Source organism: Cheilinus undulatus, linkage group 19, assembly GCF_018320785.1.
Source record: "Cheilinus undulatus linkage group 19, ASM1832078v1, whole genome shotgun sequence".
Lineage (NCBI taxonomy): Eukaryota > Metazoa > Chordata > Actinopteri > Labriformes > Labridae > Cheilinus > Cheilinus undulatus.
The window spans coordinates 16,273,056-16,292,127 of NC_054883.1; the positions used below are offsets into that span (position 1 = coordinate 16,273,056).

Consider the following 19,072-nt stretch of genomic DNA (forward strand, 5'->3'; position numbering starts at 1 on the left):
TGACCTCTCTCACTGGTCTCGTTCTTGCACGCTCACTAAATTTATGAGGACAACCTGATCTCATCTAGGCAGATTTACACGTGCTGTATTCATTCATTTCTTGATGATGGATTTAATTGAACTTCAGGGGAAGATTCAGTGCCTTGGAAATGTTTTTGTATCCATCTGCTGGCTTAAACTTGTCATTACCTTTTCTCTGAGTTGTGTGGAGTGTTCTTTTGTTTTCATGGTATAATGGTAGCAAGGAATAGTGATGAACGAGGGGGTGAACATTTTTTATAGACACTGTAACAATGCATCTGCAGCTTTAACATGGTAAGCTCATGGGATCTGACCATTAATTCAAAAAAGAAGGTTCCTGTCCTGATAAATGGTGTTCAAAGGGTTCCATAGTTTCCCAGGGTGGAAAGGTAGAGGGCTCAGCTTAGAGATAAGGTGAGACGCTTGGAAGGATCTCGAAGTAGAGCCACTGCTCTTTCACGTCGAAAGGAGCCAGTTGTGGTGGTTCGGGCATCTGATCAGGATGCCTCTTGGGCACCTTCCTGTGGTCTTCTGGGCACGTCCTACTGGGAGGAGACCCTGAGGCAGACCCAGAACTCGCTGGAGGGATTATATATCCCATCTGGCCTGGCAGTGCCTTGGAATCCCTCAGGAGGAACTGGAAAGTGTTGCAGGGGAGAGGGACGTCTGGGTTGACTTGCTTCGCCTGTTGCCACCATGACCCGACCGGGAGACAATGGATGGATGGAAAGGTAGAGGATGATGCAGTGTATGGCCAAACATGCTCCTGTCTGCTGTGGAAAGTGACTCTAGTAGAGGGTAGAGCATGTGAAAAACACTTGGACTTCATTTGTGCTCCTTTTCAACAACATAGAAACCAAAAACAGTGACTCTCCAAAAACAGTCAAGAGCTGCACTAATCCAGAGGAGGTTGAAAGGGCTTTCTTCCCTCTATAATGGAGCTCATTAACTGTACACAAAAAACAGCTCTGCTAACTTCACTGTTCAGTAGCCACTAGTTCTATTTTCATTCATGTTGACAAGCAGTATTAGTGGCAGAGAAATCATGAGTTTTATTGTGATATCTCTGCAGATCCTTAAAGCATGGAACAAAACAATTAAAGAATGGCATGGAGAGAAATTAATTTCCTACTCCAAGCTACTGCATGCAACATAATGCCACTTTAGCTTAAATTAATTCTGATTATTGCATGCCACTGAAATATAGATTGTGATATTATAAATGGCATTAATGCTTAAATTTCCCTTTGAATATTTTGTCCTTCAAAACAAAAACCTTAATAGGTCAGATTCAAACAACCACTCAGGGTAATGTTGCCTCCAACTAGCCAGTAACAGAGATGTAAGGAGAATTTTGTGATTACTTGGCATCAGTTTATACCTACCTATACAGGCACTCTACATTTCCTGGGTTACCAACAGCTACAGGAGGAAATCATCATGCATTTGCTCCTTCATTTGCATAACAAGCACTGCAGGGGCCCAGACCTACTCTGAGAACCCAAAGAACGTTGGTGCTTGTGCAGAGATCCCTCAACTTTTCTCTTCTCTGCCCACTTAATACTGTGCATTGCTTTCCAACACTGAATCATGACGACACAGTGGGCTAAACTACAGGGAGTCTAAACAGATAAAATCTGCAGAAACAAACAGAGAGACGGCATACTTTTGTTTAAACTGCACATTTTCTTTTGTGAATAGTTTATGGAAAGGTTTTGACAGCCCCTCTGTTGCCCCTTCAGTGGTTGAGGACAGCACATTCTGACTTTAGGGTTCATATAGGCTGTTAGATTGTGCTCATTTTGCTTTTAAATTAGTTAAAATCAGACAGTCAGCTCGATGAAAACAAAGCTGGTGTTATGCAACTTCATTGGCTGAACTTCTCACTCTCTCCCTCCCTCACACTCTCTCTGTAATCAGGCCTAAGTCTGTTTAAAATAGCCACAGGTTGTAACGTTGGAGCTTCCACAGACCTATAGACCTAGTTAAAGGAGCCACACTGAAACCAGCTCCTGGCAAGAGAAAGGTAGAGAAGAGATGTCAGCTATAAGCTACTATGACTAAATTCTACAAGAATGCTTAGTGTTTTGTATTTCCTCCACACTATTTTCCAGGTAAGCACTGTTGTATTGTTTTTAGTGTAGTGAATAGAAAATTAATGTTCTGACTTAAAGGTAGCTGCCCTTTACACATCCCTTGTTTGGAAATATCCATGTTCTAGTTAGGTAAATATGCTTCAGCATACTGTAGATAGAGAGAACAAGATGTATGAACCAGAGGGAATAATCAGCTTTTCTAAGGATGGAGCCTTTAGCAGCAGTTTGAACACTTCAGCTGTTAGAGCATCTGCTACTTCTGTGCTCTAGAAACTACATGTCAGAACAGACAGGAGCGGCATGGAGGCAGTGCTATTAATGAATCTACAATTTAAATGTGTTTGCACCTCACTTTGCTGCTGAATTTGCTAAACTACAGAGAGGAATGTACTGACAACTATTGTTGCTGGATCACTTAAGAATTTAAGGATCCATAGGATTTATTTTGGACTAATTCTTGGAGAAATTGTTGCCATTGAATTTCAAAACCAATATTTACCTTATGTGTATTAAACCTTGTCCAGCAGTTTGTTTATCTGGTGGAAAGTTCACACTGTACTTTCTTTAGGCTTGCACTGGATTGGTTGGCCTGTCAGTCAAAAGTGTACTGCTGTAGGAATATGGAGTACATAAAGCTTACTGTTTTAAGGCGCATTCACACCAGAGATGTTTGGTCCACTTTAAAAATTCTGGTCTGGGTGTGCAGATGGTCGAGTGGTTTACGGCGCTACCCATGCACACGGGTGGCCTGGGTTCAAATCCGGCCTGTTGCCCTTTACCGCATGTCTCTTCCTTTCCCTGGATTTCTGGTTTTGTCTTCTTCTCAGTGTCTTTTTCCTCTTCACCGCTCTTTGTTTGGGACAACAGAGCCACAAACGTTTTGTTTTGTTCGTTTGACCAAGGGTAATGTGAATGTGAACCAAACCAAAGTGTAACAGTGTTGATATTTCAGTTCCAAAACGAACTGAGTCCCCCGGACTATCAGGTTTGAAATTGACCTTAGAGTTTGAAGAACCTGATTGACCTGTTGATAAGGAAGAGAGACAAGGTCTCAGCTATCAGGGATGAAAAGTAACTAATTACATTTACTCATAATACTGTAAGTGAATAACTTTCTTGAGTATGTTTTTGCTACTGTGCGGTGCATCCATGGCCAGGCAGAATTTGGATCAATGACGTGGTTTGGTGCAATAAAAAAGTTACATAATAACCACAACTATAATCAACTCCAGTGTTCTTGTAATAAAAATCAAGTTCCTTATCATGACTTTTAAACTTCACAAAAAAATTAAGGAAATTTGTGTTTGTTAGATTATTTCTTTTTTGTAACAATGCTTCTTGGCTATAAATCTTATACTGTTGGAAAGCCTGTTTATTTCCCTTTTAAATAGAGCCACATTTGTAAGGAAAATGCATTTTTGGCATGAACAGCAGAATTAGGATGTGGGTTGAACCAATGCAAAATTTGCCAAATCTTCTTTGCCACTGCCAAACAACTTATTCTAGTGATGCTGTGACTCTTGTTTTGAGCCTCTGGTGCCTCCAGGTTCTGACAATCAGGAAAGATATTGAGATGAGAATCTGCAACCAGTGGCAATTAGGGCTGAACAATTTAGGAAAATAATAAAATTGCGATTTTCTTTACCCACTGTTGTGAATGTGATTTAATATGCGATTATTTATTTTGAACAAAAACAAGCAATAATTCATTCTGTACAATAGCCAACATGATATTAGATTAAACTAGGGCTGAACAATTGTGAAAAAAATATGGAATTGTGATGATTTTGACTCATTTTGCAAGTTGGATATGAAATGCTGCATTAAAGAGAATGGTCATTTTTATATAATTTTCATATTTGACAAGAAAAAACAAACAAAAATTAAGAAAGTAGGATTTTTTGTGCTCTATTCAAAAAATATGCCACCAGAAAGACTGCATGATATGTAATGCATAATGCCTCTGCTGCAAATAAGTTTCATGCTGGTATTTTGACACAAAATTCAGGTTAAATAAATATTGCACTTTCTGCGATTCAAAAATTGCATAAGGCCATATTGCGATTCAATCTAATTTGCGATTAATTGCCCATCCCTAGAGGCAATCCCATATCTTAACAGTCTGGGACTTAACTCCAAGATGAAAACTCTCTCCCCCACTCTGTGGGATGAGCTTGGGCATGCTGTTGGTGCCAGAGTGACTAACATAACCACACTGGCTGACTGGTGACAAATGCTGGTTGAAGAATGGGATGCCATTCCACAGCAGTGTGACCAGGTTGGTGACCATGCATGAAGAGGAAGTGCAAGATCTTCTGTTTGGCATTGGCAGAGAAGATTTGGCAAATTTGTCATGGGCGCAACCTACATACTCAGCTCTGCTGCTCATCCCACAAATGCATGTACCTTACAAAAGTGGCACCATTTAAAAGGAAATAAACAGACTTTACAACAGTATGATATTTATTTGCAAGAAAGATTTGTGCTAAGTTTAGATCTATAAAAGAGCTGTTTTTCTTTTTGTTTTGTTTTTTTCTGAAACTGGATGAAACAGTTGTAATGGTGCCTCCTCTGCTTGCAGGGATGCATGGTGCTCTGCACAGATCTTTGGCCTGCTTCTTGTATGATGTGATTTTAAATCATATGGTGGCAATTCTGTTTCCCATGGGGAAAGTCTTACGGGAATAAAAACTGGATACCACCCAATACTAGACTGGAGATTTGCTCACACTAGGTTTTGGGGAAGGAAAGAGCTTGAGTGAGCTGAAAGGGTCTGCAGAGTAAGAGCCACCATCATGGCTAACAATGGCTGCAACTGTGGAGAAGATGTGAAAGAAAGTTGCTGATTGCAGTGTGTCAGTAAAACCATTGTATCATCATGGTATAAAACCCCACTAAACCAATCTCGACATATTCTCCACAGAAAGCTCTATCCAGGATGAAGTGAAGTTTCGGCGAGTAGGATGCAAATGTTATATTCAGCATTATGAACACTGTGTTGATGGTCGGGGGCTTTAACCACAGTGATTCAGGCCTGTATGTGAGTGGAGCTAAGAGCTGGATTCCACCAAGGGAACCACACCCTGTGGTTCCATCAGCTGCTGTTTTTATGTCATTTTTGAGGTCGTCTTTAAGATTAGTCGTAAACAGTATACTTCTTAAATATTATAATCACACGTCTTGACTAAGCTGTCAAACTCAGTGAAATATACAGGGAGGATAAATTAGAACCTCTTGAATGTTAATTGAGAAGAAGACAGACAGTCCATAATGTGGCATGAACCCTTGCATCATCAGTGGATGTTCAAGTTGAATCATTATGTCAGTGTGGGACAGTGACAAGCTTGAATACTGCAGAGTTTCCTTTGCTTTCCCACTGCTATGACACAGATTCCCCTACGCATTCATTCCAGTTCCATGTCCTCTAACACCTTTTTAACTCTGGAAGAATACTTCCGTTATATCGAATGTAATATCTAATTCTGAGAAATTAGCATGACTTTCCAGATAAAATGAATGAAGCTAAGATTTCTCCAGTGAAGATTTAGTGTAGGAGAGCTGCTCAACAGAGTGTTTTTGGCCTGTTTCTTTCCCACACTGTGCTATTGGTATTCCGACCCACATCTCAGAGGCCTGTTTGGCCTCCCTTTGTGCTATGTTTCCATGGCAGTGTCCTCTTGAGGGGACACACAAGCTGGCTGTAGTCAAAGGCTGTTTGTGTGTTTGTGCATTTGTGTGCACATGTGTACTTTCATACATACCCAAAAGCTTTTTGCTTTTCAGATATACAAATAGAGCTCCCCCAGGGGATATTTTATCATCACTGTTGATTATGGTTTAGAGGTCACACATTTTACCCTTTTGAGACAAGTTTATATTGGTCTCAGAGGTCCCCAAAACATGCCTGTGAAGTTTGTTTCTGAAAAAAAAAAACACTCCAGTATTGGATTTTAGCATGTTTAAAAACCTCTCTGTTCCAACTCCTGTCTGAACAAGCTGTTTCTGTGTCTGTGGCTTTAAATGTTAATGAGCTGTCTGACTCCGCCCCTGCCCTCGCCCCTCTCAGGAAATTGATCTGGATGTGTACAAAAATATCTATCTATCTATATACATATATATATATATATATATATATATATATATATATATATATATATATATATATATATATATAATCGCCGATATATATATATCGCCCAGGCCTAATTTAACCGTTTACAAACTTTTCAGGGCTGTCCAATCGTTTCAAGGACTGCTTTTGACTTTTGGTTGTCATTTTCATCCAGTAGATCAGGGGCCAAAATCACAATTTGGGTCCAACCTGAGGGCCAAACAGGGTCAGAATTCCACCATAAACAATATAAGTTTAAAGGCTCAAAATCTGGGATAAAATTTCAAACTAATTAGCTCAAAAGGTCAAAACATGGCAATTCAAGTCAAAATAATGCTTTTAAAAGGCAAATATATGAGATAGAAAGTTCGAGTCATGAGTTTTAAAGGTCAATATATGAGATCAGATTTAAAATCATCAGTTTAAAACGTCAAGGCGTGAGAGAAAAAATTACATTTTGAGTTTTTAAGGTCAAAATATTACTTAAATTTAAAATAAATGATCTAAAATGGCAAATTATGAGATAAAATTCAAAGTAAGGAGCAAAATAGGTCAAAATGTGAGAAAAAAAATCAAAATCCTGAGTTTAAAAGGTCAGAATATTACTTAAAAAGTTTAAAATTGGGATTCTAGAACAGGGGTGTCCAAACTTATTCCTCTGAGGGCCACACACAGAAGTATAAAAACATGTTTGAGCCACTTTTATATCCACAAGGTGAGGTGTATGTTGTTAATTAAATCAGAAGCAGAATAAAGGAGGAGCTGGGGTGGAGGAGGGTACCAAGAGCAGCTTGCAGAGAGAGAGAGAGTATGGCCAGGCAAGAGCAGTTTAAATGAGAGTGGCTGGCCGATAGTGTGCTTAGAGCAAATCAGCTGGCCATCAGCTGATGAGGGTTTATGTTAGATCAGCTGATCGGGGAAGACCTTGACTCCATGGCCTGCCTGAACTAATGCTAAAAGCTTGATTTAATGGCTGACATGAAAAACAGACAATCAGTTTTAGGGTTTTGGGATGCCAGTTAGATTTCAGGGGGCCGTGTTTTAGTTACCAATGGCTCAGCCCTGGGAAAATTTTTGTTACTGCTATTTGCTGCTGAAACTCATCAGAGAGTTAGAAAACAAGATATTATTTTGATAAAATAATTTTACCATATACAGAGTTGTACCAGTCTAGTCACAAAAAACACTTTAATAAGTTCTTCTTGTTGGGATGTTTCTAGAATTTGCTGAAGGCCAATCAAAACTGGACTGCGGGCCACATTTGGCCCCCAGGCCATAGTTTGGACACCCCTGATCTAGAAGGTCAAAGAAAAAGATTAAATGTCAAAATTGTGAATTGAAAAGGTCAAAATATGAAATAAAAGTCAAAACCATTACTGTGTGTCTGCTGTGTGACTGTAAAATGCAAAATTAAGAATATAAAATAAAAACAGAAATGTGTTTTCCCACATTCCCACACTGTTTTTATCTAATTATTTTAACTTTTTACTTTTTTCTAATTTTTATGACTTAACAAGGATATCTTAAATCATCATGGTTAAGTTGACATTTTTACACTGAAGGAAATCTGTAGCCCTCAAACCAGTGGGCCAATAATAAAAATATGATAGGATCTGGTGGTCTGGGTGTGGTCTTGGCCCCTGCCTTGAGTTTAACACCTCTGCAGTAGATTGTTACTTCCTGTCTTCTGATATTCTAAATGACATCAGTGTGGCTCAGTCAAAGCTTTGCTCTTCCTCGTCTGTTTCTCCAGAGCTAAATGAAAAGCTGCCTCCTCACTTTTATGTGTCCCCTGAATGAAGACATTGTTTGAAACTGCGATGCTTTGTGCTCAGAGCTGATGTGATCATTTAGCAAGCAAATGTGCCCACCCCTACTCTGTGGTGAATCTTAACCTTTTCCCTTATTCATGACATCATTTCTACCCACACATCCCAGATTTATCAACTTCCTGCATATGAAATTATCAAATGAAGTAGAAATTCACTGTTGTTCAAGCTTCAGTCTCCTCTAGGTCAGTGATCATCAACTGGAGGCCCGGGGGCCACATCAGGCCCCTCACGGCTTCCCATCCTGTCCCCAGGGGATTATTAAATTCAGAAAATTTAAGAGGGAGAAATATGGCATGCTATTCTTAAGCTTTTTTTCCTTTGAAGTTTAGATAAAACCTTCAACCTAGCGGCTTATCAGACAAGAAGCACACTAGCATTTGTGTAATTTGATACCACATACTTAGTATTTTTATTTTGATCAAACTTGCGCATCAATTTTCCACATAAGCCTCTTTGAGAGTGTAACCAGCATATTAGCATCACACTCAGTGATAGACATCAAGAAAACTCCAGAAATATGTAGTGAAAATATCTTTAACGCCCCCTTGTTCCTGTCTGGAGTAAAGGCGATAGAGACTGGAGATAGTGAGGGGTTGGGGGTGGGAGATTTCTCAGATTCTTGGGAGAATTGTGGACAGGCCAGGGGCACATATTTTTATTAGAAAAGCCTGAAACGTGATTTTGCATTATATGTGACCTTTCAGAAGAGTCCATTTCTAACTTTGTAAGAGTCAATAATGAAACATAAATAGTGTTAAGGTTCCAACTCTCTAAAAAGAGTCACATCAACATTCTGTGCTGTGGATTCACATAGACACAGTAAAAGAAGTGCCAGTATGAACTCTGACAGTGTTAAATTGAGTTTGCCGGTTTTGCTGTGTAGGTTCTAATGCTGGGCAGGCTGTGGCACTAAAGGGTACAACTGGTACATGGCATTACTGTATCATGTAAAAATGTAGATTTGACTTAAGTCTTCTGGTTCTGAAGTTAAATAACCTGCCGATCACAATATGATTTATTTCTTAAAAAGTTTGCTGCTCTGGTCCCTTCTAGCTCAGTTCTTACTCACTCACACTCTCCCCTAATGTCCCACCCACAACGCGATCTTATTGGCTAAGATGTCACAAGTTCTAACCTCTCTCCACTGCAGCCTCACTGAAGAGAGACAGAGCAGGCTGGAATCTCAGATGTGTTGCTGCTGGACGGAGCTCGCCCTTGAAGCACAACAATCCCATATGATAAATTGATTATCATTTTTCACATTAAATCAGCGAGCAGGGGGGTGGAAGAGAGTGGAAAGGAGTGCATGTTTATGTGCCATAGAGTGAGAGAAAAAAGAGATGTACCTTGGTTTATTTATTGAGCATTAGAAAAATCCTTCAGCCTACTTCCTCCTGTAACCCTTGCCTTATAATCGTTATTTTTAGACTCATCAAGGATTTAATAGAAGGCTGGTGGAGGTGTGCGTTCTGCTCTGCATGTTGACAGGTGCCTGTAATGTGATTTTTAAAGACCTGGCAGTAATACCGTATACCCCGGTAAAATCTGGGAAGGGAACGACGGTGTTAAAAATAAATATCACCCAATCATTTCACTGGAAACCTTTCGCTCTATCTTAAATGAAAGACAACGCTTGACTATGAAAGAGTGCTTGTGCTTTTAAGTCCTTACTGTGGTTCCTAATCGTTCACTTTAAAATATGATCTAGCTCTAATTCTGAATTATTGTTTGTCTTAACATACTGTTTATTATCTGTCTCTTGAATTTATTATTTATTATGACGTGTGCTGCCAACCTCTCAGCCTTGTGAAAGAGATCTCGATCTCAATGGGTCTTCATCTGGTTAAGTAGAGGTTAAATTGAAAAAATAATAATCCTAGTGTGTAGTGCTTTAACCACCCCCAGGGAAAGTGGGGTCTCCAGTGTCTGGCACCTTTATTTAGGGATCATGAACTGGGAAGTTTGGGAACACACTGGATAATAGTATTGGCCATGTGCTTGCTTGGATAAGTATGGTGAGAAGCTGGAGTGCTGTGCCTCAACCAGTCACTCCACTATTTGCTAGAAAGGGATCTCTGCTAAGCCTGTAAGCTGATTTCAGACACTCAACTATAATTAATTAGCAGAAAATAAACACTGGTCACTCTGTGAATGGATTAACCAATGGTTAGAGGTTTTAGTTTTTGGCCCCGCCCCTCTAGCTGAGGCCTGCTCTGCATTGGTGTCCAGCTGGTTGGTGGGGGATTTTAGAATTGAACAGGAGATTCTTGACTAAAGACGACTTTTCAAACAACAGAGTTGTTTCCCTCTCTGGACAGTTCTTTAATCTTTAAATCATGAACGCGATGATATCATATCTTTTTTACATAATTACATATTTTTATTATATAATGTAATTATAATGTGTGTTTGTGTGAGATGTCACTTGTGTCAGTGTACTTAGTGTACCTTTTCCTGCCCTTGTAATGAGTTTGTCATGCAACCTGTGCAGCCTGCACTGTTGGAGTAGCACATCTTTATTTAGAGCCAGGCGTCTTAGTGTCTTTCCTTGTTATTGAGACACAGAGTTCACTGTGAACCTGCTGTGTTGAGTACGGATTAAGGCATAGCTGCTGGAGAAGATCCACTTCTTGGACATGCAGTGGAAAGGAGAGGTCTTCTTCAACAGCATGCTGCTTCATCTCTCATGTCAAGGCCAGGCACTGCATGTAGACGCCGATGGATGGATCTGATATATAAGACTCGGAGCTCTTATGAAAATGCTGAAGGAGAAGAAGGATGGAGTAAAAATGCAGTGGGAACTCTGAGCATGTGGAGGAACTTAAAGACCCCCTCAGTGCATCTATGAACTGTGTGGTTATGTTTATGAGCATATGTACCAGGGACATCATGGGAGCAGTGCTTAGCTGGCTTGCTGCTCGCCTTCATGCTCTGCTTCTGGATACAAGTGAAGCACTGAAACATTTACAGGTATGTTAGATTCTGATGTTTGCAGTATTTCATTAAGGTACTTAGGCTGTAGCAGCCTGTTGCTGGCATGCTAGCATTGTCTCAGTGCAGCTGCAGCAAAGACAAAATTTGCAATTATCTCTTGTATGTAAGAGTTTTTATTGATGTCATAGAAATCCTTGGATAATCATCTTCCTTTTTCATTCATTTATCAGTTTAAAGAAAGTTATAACTACAACTGGCTCTGGATGATGGTATGAGCACTGATTTTTTAAAAGTATATTTTATTACAACTAAAACAAAAACAAGTAAACTGGGAGAATAAGGTCTTTTCCTGCCACTGGATTAAGTAAATTAATCTCTCCCAGCTTGTCTGTACGGGGGCGGCAGTAAATCAGTTTGTAAGGACGTGGGTTGGGATCACAAGGGTCACCAGTTAAGTCCTGAAGTCTGGAAATCGGTCCTGTAGTTGGAGAGGTGCAGGTTGACTTCCTGGGTACAAGAGACGGGTGATATGGACTAAAAAATTTATCACGATAGTTTGCTGTATTTATTGCGATAATGATATAAATCACTATTAAAAAAATAGGACCGTTTAACAGAACCTTTTTGGCAAGGTGAAATGTATCAAATGGGCTGCTTAACTACACCAGCTACATATAAACATATCTACATTTCTATAATTATATAAATAGATATCAGTTCATGAAAGGCTATTTTAGTAAAAAAAAAAAAATACCTATGTTGTATCTACATTTAAAAGATTCAAAGAGAAGTTTAGTTGGAAATAGTACAAAGAATGTTCCAACTTGGCACATTATTAAAAATATCAGGGTTTGCATTAAAAATTGACCCTGAACTAGAAGTATTTACATCACTATTTTACCTCCATGTGGCCCATTCTGGACATGCCCTCTTTTGTCCAGTTTGCCTCTATCTCTAGTGTTTAAATCCAAAATGCAGTCTGATATCCTCTTTTAAGTCTGGAGCTTCCTTCAGTGGAGCAGAGCTGCCAGGCTCCACCATGTTTGTTTTTACATGTAAGTCACTTACTGCAAGTCCAAGTTGAAACTCTTGTTGTTATATTAATAAAAATAAAAATAAGTAAATTTGATCAATTATTGTTAACTAAGTTTGATTAGGGCCATAATTTGTGCGGCTGTGAAACGGAGGAATAGCTCCTCGTTTAACAACAAACTCATCCTCTGTTTCAACTCCGCCCTCCGCCATGTTTGTTAGGCTTCTGCATGTGAGTTGCGACTGCGTCGCAGTTGATGACATATTTGTGTGTGACGGTTGCAGACACGTCATCAACCATAAGTTATTGTTATTATCGGTGAATGCTGTTTTCTCATCGTGGAAAGTTTTTTTCACACTATATCACGATCACGAACGATAAGATATCGCCCATTCCTACTGGGTACTGCAGAGGTGCTGTTGAGCAAGGCAGTGAACCCTTAAACGTCTAAGATGTTCTTTTCTAGGCATCACCACCACACTCTGATATCTGTTAGTTTATTTCCATAGGAAGCTGCTTGTGCGTGGGGCAGCGGTGGCTCAGTGGGCGATGTTGGTTGTCTTAACTGGGAGGTTGGGAATTGATCTTCTGCAGTCACATGTCTGTGCATCCCTTACCTACTGCTGCTTCAATCATGTGTGAATGCTCATGGATGCGTATGAATGAGATTAGTCCACTGATGGCTGCTCATCATAGCAGCCTTCACCATCACTGTGTGGATGCAAAATAAATGACAGTGAATGGTTCAAGTCCCTCTATCATTTACCATTTAAATGTATTTCAGCCTGTGTGTGTGGCACATGCTCAATAACAAAGACCTGAATTTCCCCAGAAGGGATTTATTGAGTGTATATATCTTTTTCTTAAATAGCTGAGCATGCACGATTTGCACGAGTTCACTACAGGAAGCCAAAGATCTTTACAGTATAACTTCAAGTAAAAGCCTAAATGAGACAGGCTTCAATTATATGTATTTTATATGTGAATGTATATGTATGGATTTGAAAAAAAAAGTATGCAGAAAGGGTATAAAAAGATAATATCAAGTCAAATTTAGCACAGTTTTATTTTGAAAAAGACTTCATGAAATCTTTTACTAATAAATGAAAAAAATACATAAATTGTGAAATACTCTGTCTTTTACAGTGTTGACTATTGCTGATTATAAAATGATTATTTTCCTCATTAAGGGTGAAGCAAACCTACACAAAACTCACCAATCCTGCGTTCACCATTCAGACCAAAACCCTGCAATCTAGTTCACCGTTCAGGCCAAAACCCGGCAGTCTGGTCCACCATTCATGCTCACAGCTGTGATTACATTAGTCTGTTATCTGTGCTGATGAACACTAGACCAGTTTCTGAGAAGTTCATGACATGAGAGCGTTTTTAGACCTCATTCTAGAAGCTCTCCTGTGTGATCAGGGTGGGGAAAAAAGCTTGTTTGGAGGCAGGAACATTGTAAGTCCTCATTGTTGGTATTTTGAACTGTTAGGCTGAGATAAGTCTCCGTAGTTGTGGAGAGGTGGATCACATTTGTCCGCTGCTGGGATGGGCTGATGGGAATGTAGTTCCCATGTCCACGCTGCTCCACTAAAAAAACTACACTTTCTGCTCTGAAGACTTACCATTTGAAATCATCACATGTCCGGGATGGTATTTTTTACCAATACCGTTACACCCCTAATATCTAATGTGCTTTGATCAGGTGACAGTCAACACACACACAACATAAGTCAACACTTATTTTGAAGGACTGCTCATAGAGTTGCCTATTTGTGGTTTTGTGGGGATAAGCTGTAAGTTTCTTGCTAGTGTTGTGATCAGATCCTAGTTTCTACTTCTCTTATTTTTATCTTTTCTGTCCCCACAGCCCCAGGCTGCCCTTGAGGACTCCCCCCACACTGCACAATTATGCTTGGTGGAGGGCAATTTGTGTCCTGGCTCACTGGAATGGTGTGAAAACGGCGGTGGAGAGGCTGACACATCTGACGACTTTTTTGACTTCCGCTCTTGCCACAGTGACACCCTATCGGATTTAAGTCCCGATGAGGAGGACACTTTGGATGCCCTACTTGGACAAGAGGACACCTTTGTTGGCCAACAAGCATCTGGCAACAGCGTCCACATTAGACAGAGTAAAGCCAGACGGAGAGAGTCCGTGACGGCTAAGGACTCCTGCAGAAATGCAACAGGGACTTTTTCTGAAAAATCCACTTGTAGCAGGAGAAAAAGCCCAGAGAGCCATGCTGACCACGCTACTCCCTCGAAGCACAGCACAAGGGACTTTTGCTCAGTTGAGATCCGACCCTTTCAAAGAACGGTGGACTTTAACCAAGAACAGTCCCCTTTACAGGATGTTAGAACTGAAACTCATGTCAAGGAAACCACAGAGCCATACAGTTCGCATGCACAAAGCCAACAAAACACCTTTGACACAAAGGTAAATAGTACAAAAGACACTCAGGAAGTGAATGCACTGGCTAATGTAAGCAATTCCACCAGATGTGATGGATCAACAGACTCCGATACATTTGTGATACATATAGATCCCACAGGGGACAAGACTGTGGAGTCACAGCAGCAGCAAAGAAAGGAAGTTAAAAGTTTACAGCAAGAACAAACTGATAAAGAAATATGGGACACAGTAGAAGACGGATTTCAAACGTCGTTTTTGGGAAACACGGCATTAGGCAGATGCATCACTGACAATGATGATCAACATTACTGGGGAAGAAATGTGGACCTCCAGGGTGAAACCAATGAAGACTTTGAGAAAGAGGCTAGAAGAGTGCACAGTGAGGATAGAAATGACATGTGCAAGAGTGCAGGTGCATGTTTTACTAAAGCATGTCAGAAAATAGAGTCTGATTGTAAGAGCAATACATGCATAACTTGTAAAGATTTCCCTGATGTAGACGTACAAACATTTAACAGCACTTTAGCACCATCATGCTGTAAATCTGAGAAAAGATACTTCAAAACAGAAACTTCTGAAGCAAGTCCAGACATCGCAGAGTCAAAAGGTGCACCACATACCATGATGTCTGAGCTTAGGGCCACACTTGATATGCAAATCAGTTCATTGGCTCACAAGGTGGATACTTGTCGCTCAACATCTCATTGTGAGGAAAGCACAAATAGACATTTGACAGACTCTCAGGTTTGCACATGTGAAACAAAGCCCAAGGATACGGAATGGGTTTCACATGTCTGCTTCCAGACGGATGATATGGGATGTTTTGGTGCTTCAGCAGATGGAACTAAACCACCTGGGACTGTTAATGAAATCTGTTCTTCAATCACATTTTCCAAGGAAACTACAGCCTCTTTTCCATTGGATTTCTCTGTAAAGCCAACTGTTGATCCAAAACTTCCAGTTCCGGTCTTGCTTGTCCCATCAACAGACTCGAGCAAGAGGGATCTCACTGAGATGCAAGTAGATCAAAAACAATCTCAGAGCACAAGGTTACAACCACTGCAAGTTCCAGATCCAGCTCAGGATGTAATCCCTAATCACTTGGATCAGACTACTGCTGCAATAGAAATATCCACTCACAGGAAACTCAAAATCTCTTGCTCTGTAGGCAATGAGTCCCACTCAGTTAAAGTCAAATCGGACACTGATAAAGAGTCTGAAGAGTACCTGCCTCATCATGCATCCTCGAAAAATGTTCTGCTTTCTTCTGCAAACCAAGATACAGAGAGTATCTCCCCTGTGGTGTTGAGAAAGTTTGAAAGAGAGAGAAGGAAGCTTGGACCAACCTGCTCTCTTGTCTTGCACAGTAAGAAGCCAGAGGGCGGCCGTGATTATCTCGACCAGGAAGAAACTGTTGAAGCAGTAAGCAAAATTGATTATTCAGTTTCACAACTTAGCACAACAGAGCCTCAAATAGTTCCCATAGCTTCTGCCAGTGATATAGATGTGCCTTGTGTGCCTGGTGAGATACGAATGACATTGACCTGTCCTGAGTCGACTCTGGACAGCTGCAGAAAAGACATTGGCCTAGATGATGAAGCTCAGAAGGTTGTTTCCTACACAAATACCAGCACAGTTTCTAGTCAATTTAAACAGGTTTATCACAAGCATAACGGCTCTGAACGTCCCTGTAGCCCTCTAGCCTCTGTGTGTCTATTCTCAGACTCTAATAATAACACTAGGACAAGTTTGAAAGGTGTGGAGAGAGGGGACAACGTTGGATGTTTCCCAGGGGAAACCCAAGGCACCTATCAAAGCAATGGGAAAATAATTTGTCCCTTTGTTGGGCCATCAAATGTGGAATCTAGCTTGGAGACCACAGGCAAGCCCCAGATGTGCCGGTCTTTGCACGACCAAAGACACACCTGGAGCAGTGAGCACATTTACCTTGATAACTCCTGCAGTTTAAGCTTTGCTCAAAAAACAGAGAGTAAGAAGATAGAAAGAGATGGAAGTCCCAATTCTTTAGTGTTCACTTCAGAAAGCCCAGGCCTGTTAGCAGAAATAGAAGAACATTTTCACTGTTGTGTTGAGAGTTTACCAGACAGAGGAACAATTGGCTCATCCCAAACTTTTTTGGACAATGCACTGGCCGATGAGTGGAAAGACCACATACAGGTCAGCTTGCCAGCTCCACAGCAGGAAGTGGGGCTAGTTGGGTACCCAAACCTTGATGTCAACCACAGCCTGCTTGCGGTCAGTAGTTTAGATACAATTCTGGAGGCTGGGCGTTTACTAGAAAACTGCAAAACAGCAGGCACTGATTTTAAAAAAGTAGCTAAGGAAGACTTTGGGACCATGGGGCCTACTTATGAATTTATGGATGATCTGGACATTTCTAGTCTCGAGAGTCCACACTGTCAGCAAGACACTTCTGAGTTAGAATCCAATTACAACATTGCAAACCAAGAGCACTGTAGACCTATGAATTGTGCCTATGATGCTGTGTCTTACACCTCTGCTAGCAGCAGCTGTGATGACTTGGAGAATCCTAACTTTGCTCTTTCAGCCAAAAACTCCAGCACTGACAAAATGATCAAGAGAAGCAAAACAAAGGGCTACCAGATGGGAAAACAAAGCTCTAAGTTTTCCGTCTTTTCCAAAATCCCTTCCTTAAAGAAGGCTAAGGGCGCGAAGGGTTCCAAGAGTGAGGAGGTACCCAAAGAGGTATCTGATGGAGGAGGTGAGGGTCTTCTGATTGAGCAAGACAGTGAGGTTTCTTTTAAAGGTGACATCCTCTGCCAGCCAGTTATACAGTTATCCTCATTGCATTGTGATGCCGAGGAAGAGGACTATGGCTTTTTTTCTTCTATCCCGCACACTTGCCATGTTCGTCACGTCACCAGTGAGGGGAACAGCATGGGAGATAATGGAGTACCAGGTCCTGACAGTCCCCTCTTTGGGCAGGTCCAGTCACCTACTGGGGAGGCTTACAAGAGAAGCAAGAGCAATGACAATTTAAACATCCGCATGCGCTTTGCACAAGCACAGAAGTCGTTTTCCAGCCTGTTTGAGTCCCGTTCAGTTGACAAGGAGAATGAGGAACAGGCTACTGTTGGCATTGATATTGATCCTGGTAAAACAAAACAATCCTGGAGAAGACTGAAAAAGGCCAAGCAAGCTGAGATGCTTAAAAGAACTCGTTCAGTGCCAGACGGGGAATGTATAAGTAAGGCCTCTGGGAATGAATGCAGAGACTTTACATCCTCTCCACCTCTGCCTAGGCACAGCGGTCAGAGGTCACCTTCCTCTCTCCGAGCACTTTGCCACACTGATCCGCTCTCAAAGCGTGGAGTTCCTCAAGGGAGTGAAAAGGAAAACTACCATAGGTCTAAATCTGAGGGTCAGCAGAGAAAATGGTCATTAGGTGCTCAACCTTCCGCAATTTTTATGTCTAGTTCACCTCCAGTATTAAATAACTCTGATTCCTCCCTGTCCAGACAAACCAGCCCCTTTTCACCTTTGAGCCCCTGCTCACTTGGTTCCCTTGCTCATCAGGTTTCACCCCCCCACACCAGGTACCACCCTGCAGCTAGTGAGGGCTACACTGGAAGCCCCCTGAGACCAATGAGCCCTAAACCTCACAGCCCTAAATTAGCAGCTCAGCGGAAAATGTATTATTATCCTCATCTCGCGAAGTCTAGTTCTTTCTTACCTGTTCTTCTGGGCCAGTCGGTCAGTGTGGAGGGATTGAAAGACCCCCCTGAGAGACCCAAAACCCTAAAACCCTCAGCTAACTCTCTGGAACTCAGCCTCAACCCCCAGGATTTGGCCGAAAGCAGAACCGACTGCCATTCACACGTCAGTCTGTATGCCATTGGCTACATCAACGGAGAAGAGGTAAGGAAGCATCCTTCATGAAACAAAAATGTCTATTCACCAAAAATATACTGCTGTCTTAGTCATAAGATATGCAAGCCCAGTTCCAAAAAAGTTAAGACGCTGTGTAAAATATACATAAAAAGAGAATGCATTGATTTGATAATCTCAAAACTCAGATTTTATTCACAAAAAAACAAACAACATATCAAATGTTGAAAATGAGACATTTTACTATTTCATGAAAAATATTTGCTCATTTTAAATTTAATGTCACCAACAAAACTCAAAAAACATAGGGTTAGGGCCATGTTACCATTCTGTACCATCCTCTCTTCTTTAAACAACAGTCTGTAAACATCTGGGAAGTGAGGAGACCATGCTGTTGTGATGGATGTGGTATGTGGTCTAGCATTGTCTTGCTGAATTATGCAAGGTCATTCCTGAAAGAGACATCTTGATGGGAGCATTGATAATTCCTTTCCAGATGTGTAAACTGCTCATGCCATAGACATTAATAGGTTCTTTTAAGAAGGTGTCACGCAGCAGCGGAGAACACACCTTGGAGGGCAAGAAGTGATGTCTTCATAGAGAAACTGCCAAAAAGGCCATGTTTTGAGCATTTTATGACTATGTTAAGCATTCAGAGTGCTAAAATATAAACATTCTTAGTTATTAGGCTACTTTTTGTCCCGAAAGTTGTGAAATATTCAGTGGATTGAATAATGACAAAGGATGGAGGAAAGG

At 40.9% G+C, this 19,072-nt stretch overlaps 1 protein-coding gene across 1 annotated transcript in view; it reads left to right on the forward strand.

The window, feature by feature from the left end:
- arhgef4 (Rho guanine nucleotide exchange factor (GEF) 4) overlaps nucleotides 1–19,072 on the forward strand; it is a 115,315-nt gene that overhangs the window by 16,365 nt on the left and 79,878 nt on the right. Inside the window, exon 3 of the mRNA XM_041814436.1 lies at nucleotides 13,901–18,346. Coding sequence (XP_041670370.1) covers nucleotides 13,901–18,346 — 4,446 coding nt within the window. The remainder of the gene's footprint in view (nucleotides 1–13,900; nucleotides 18,347–19,072) is intronic.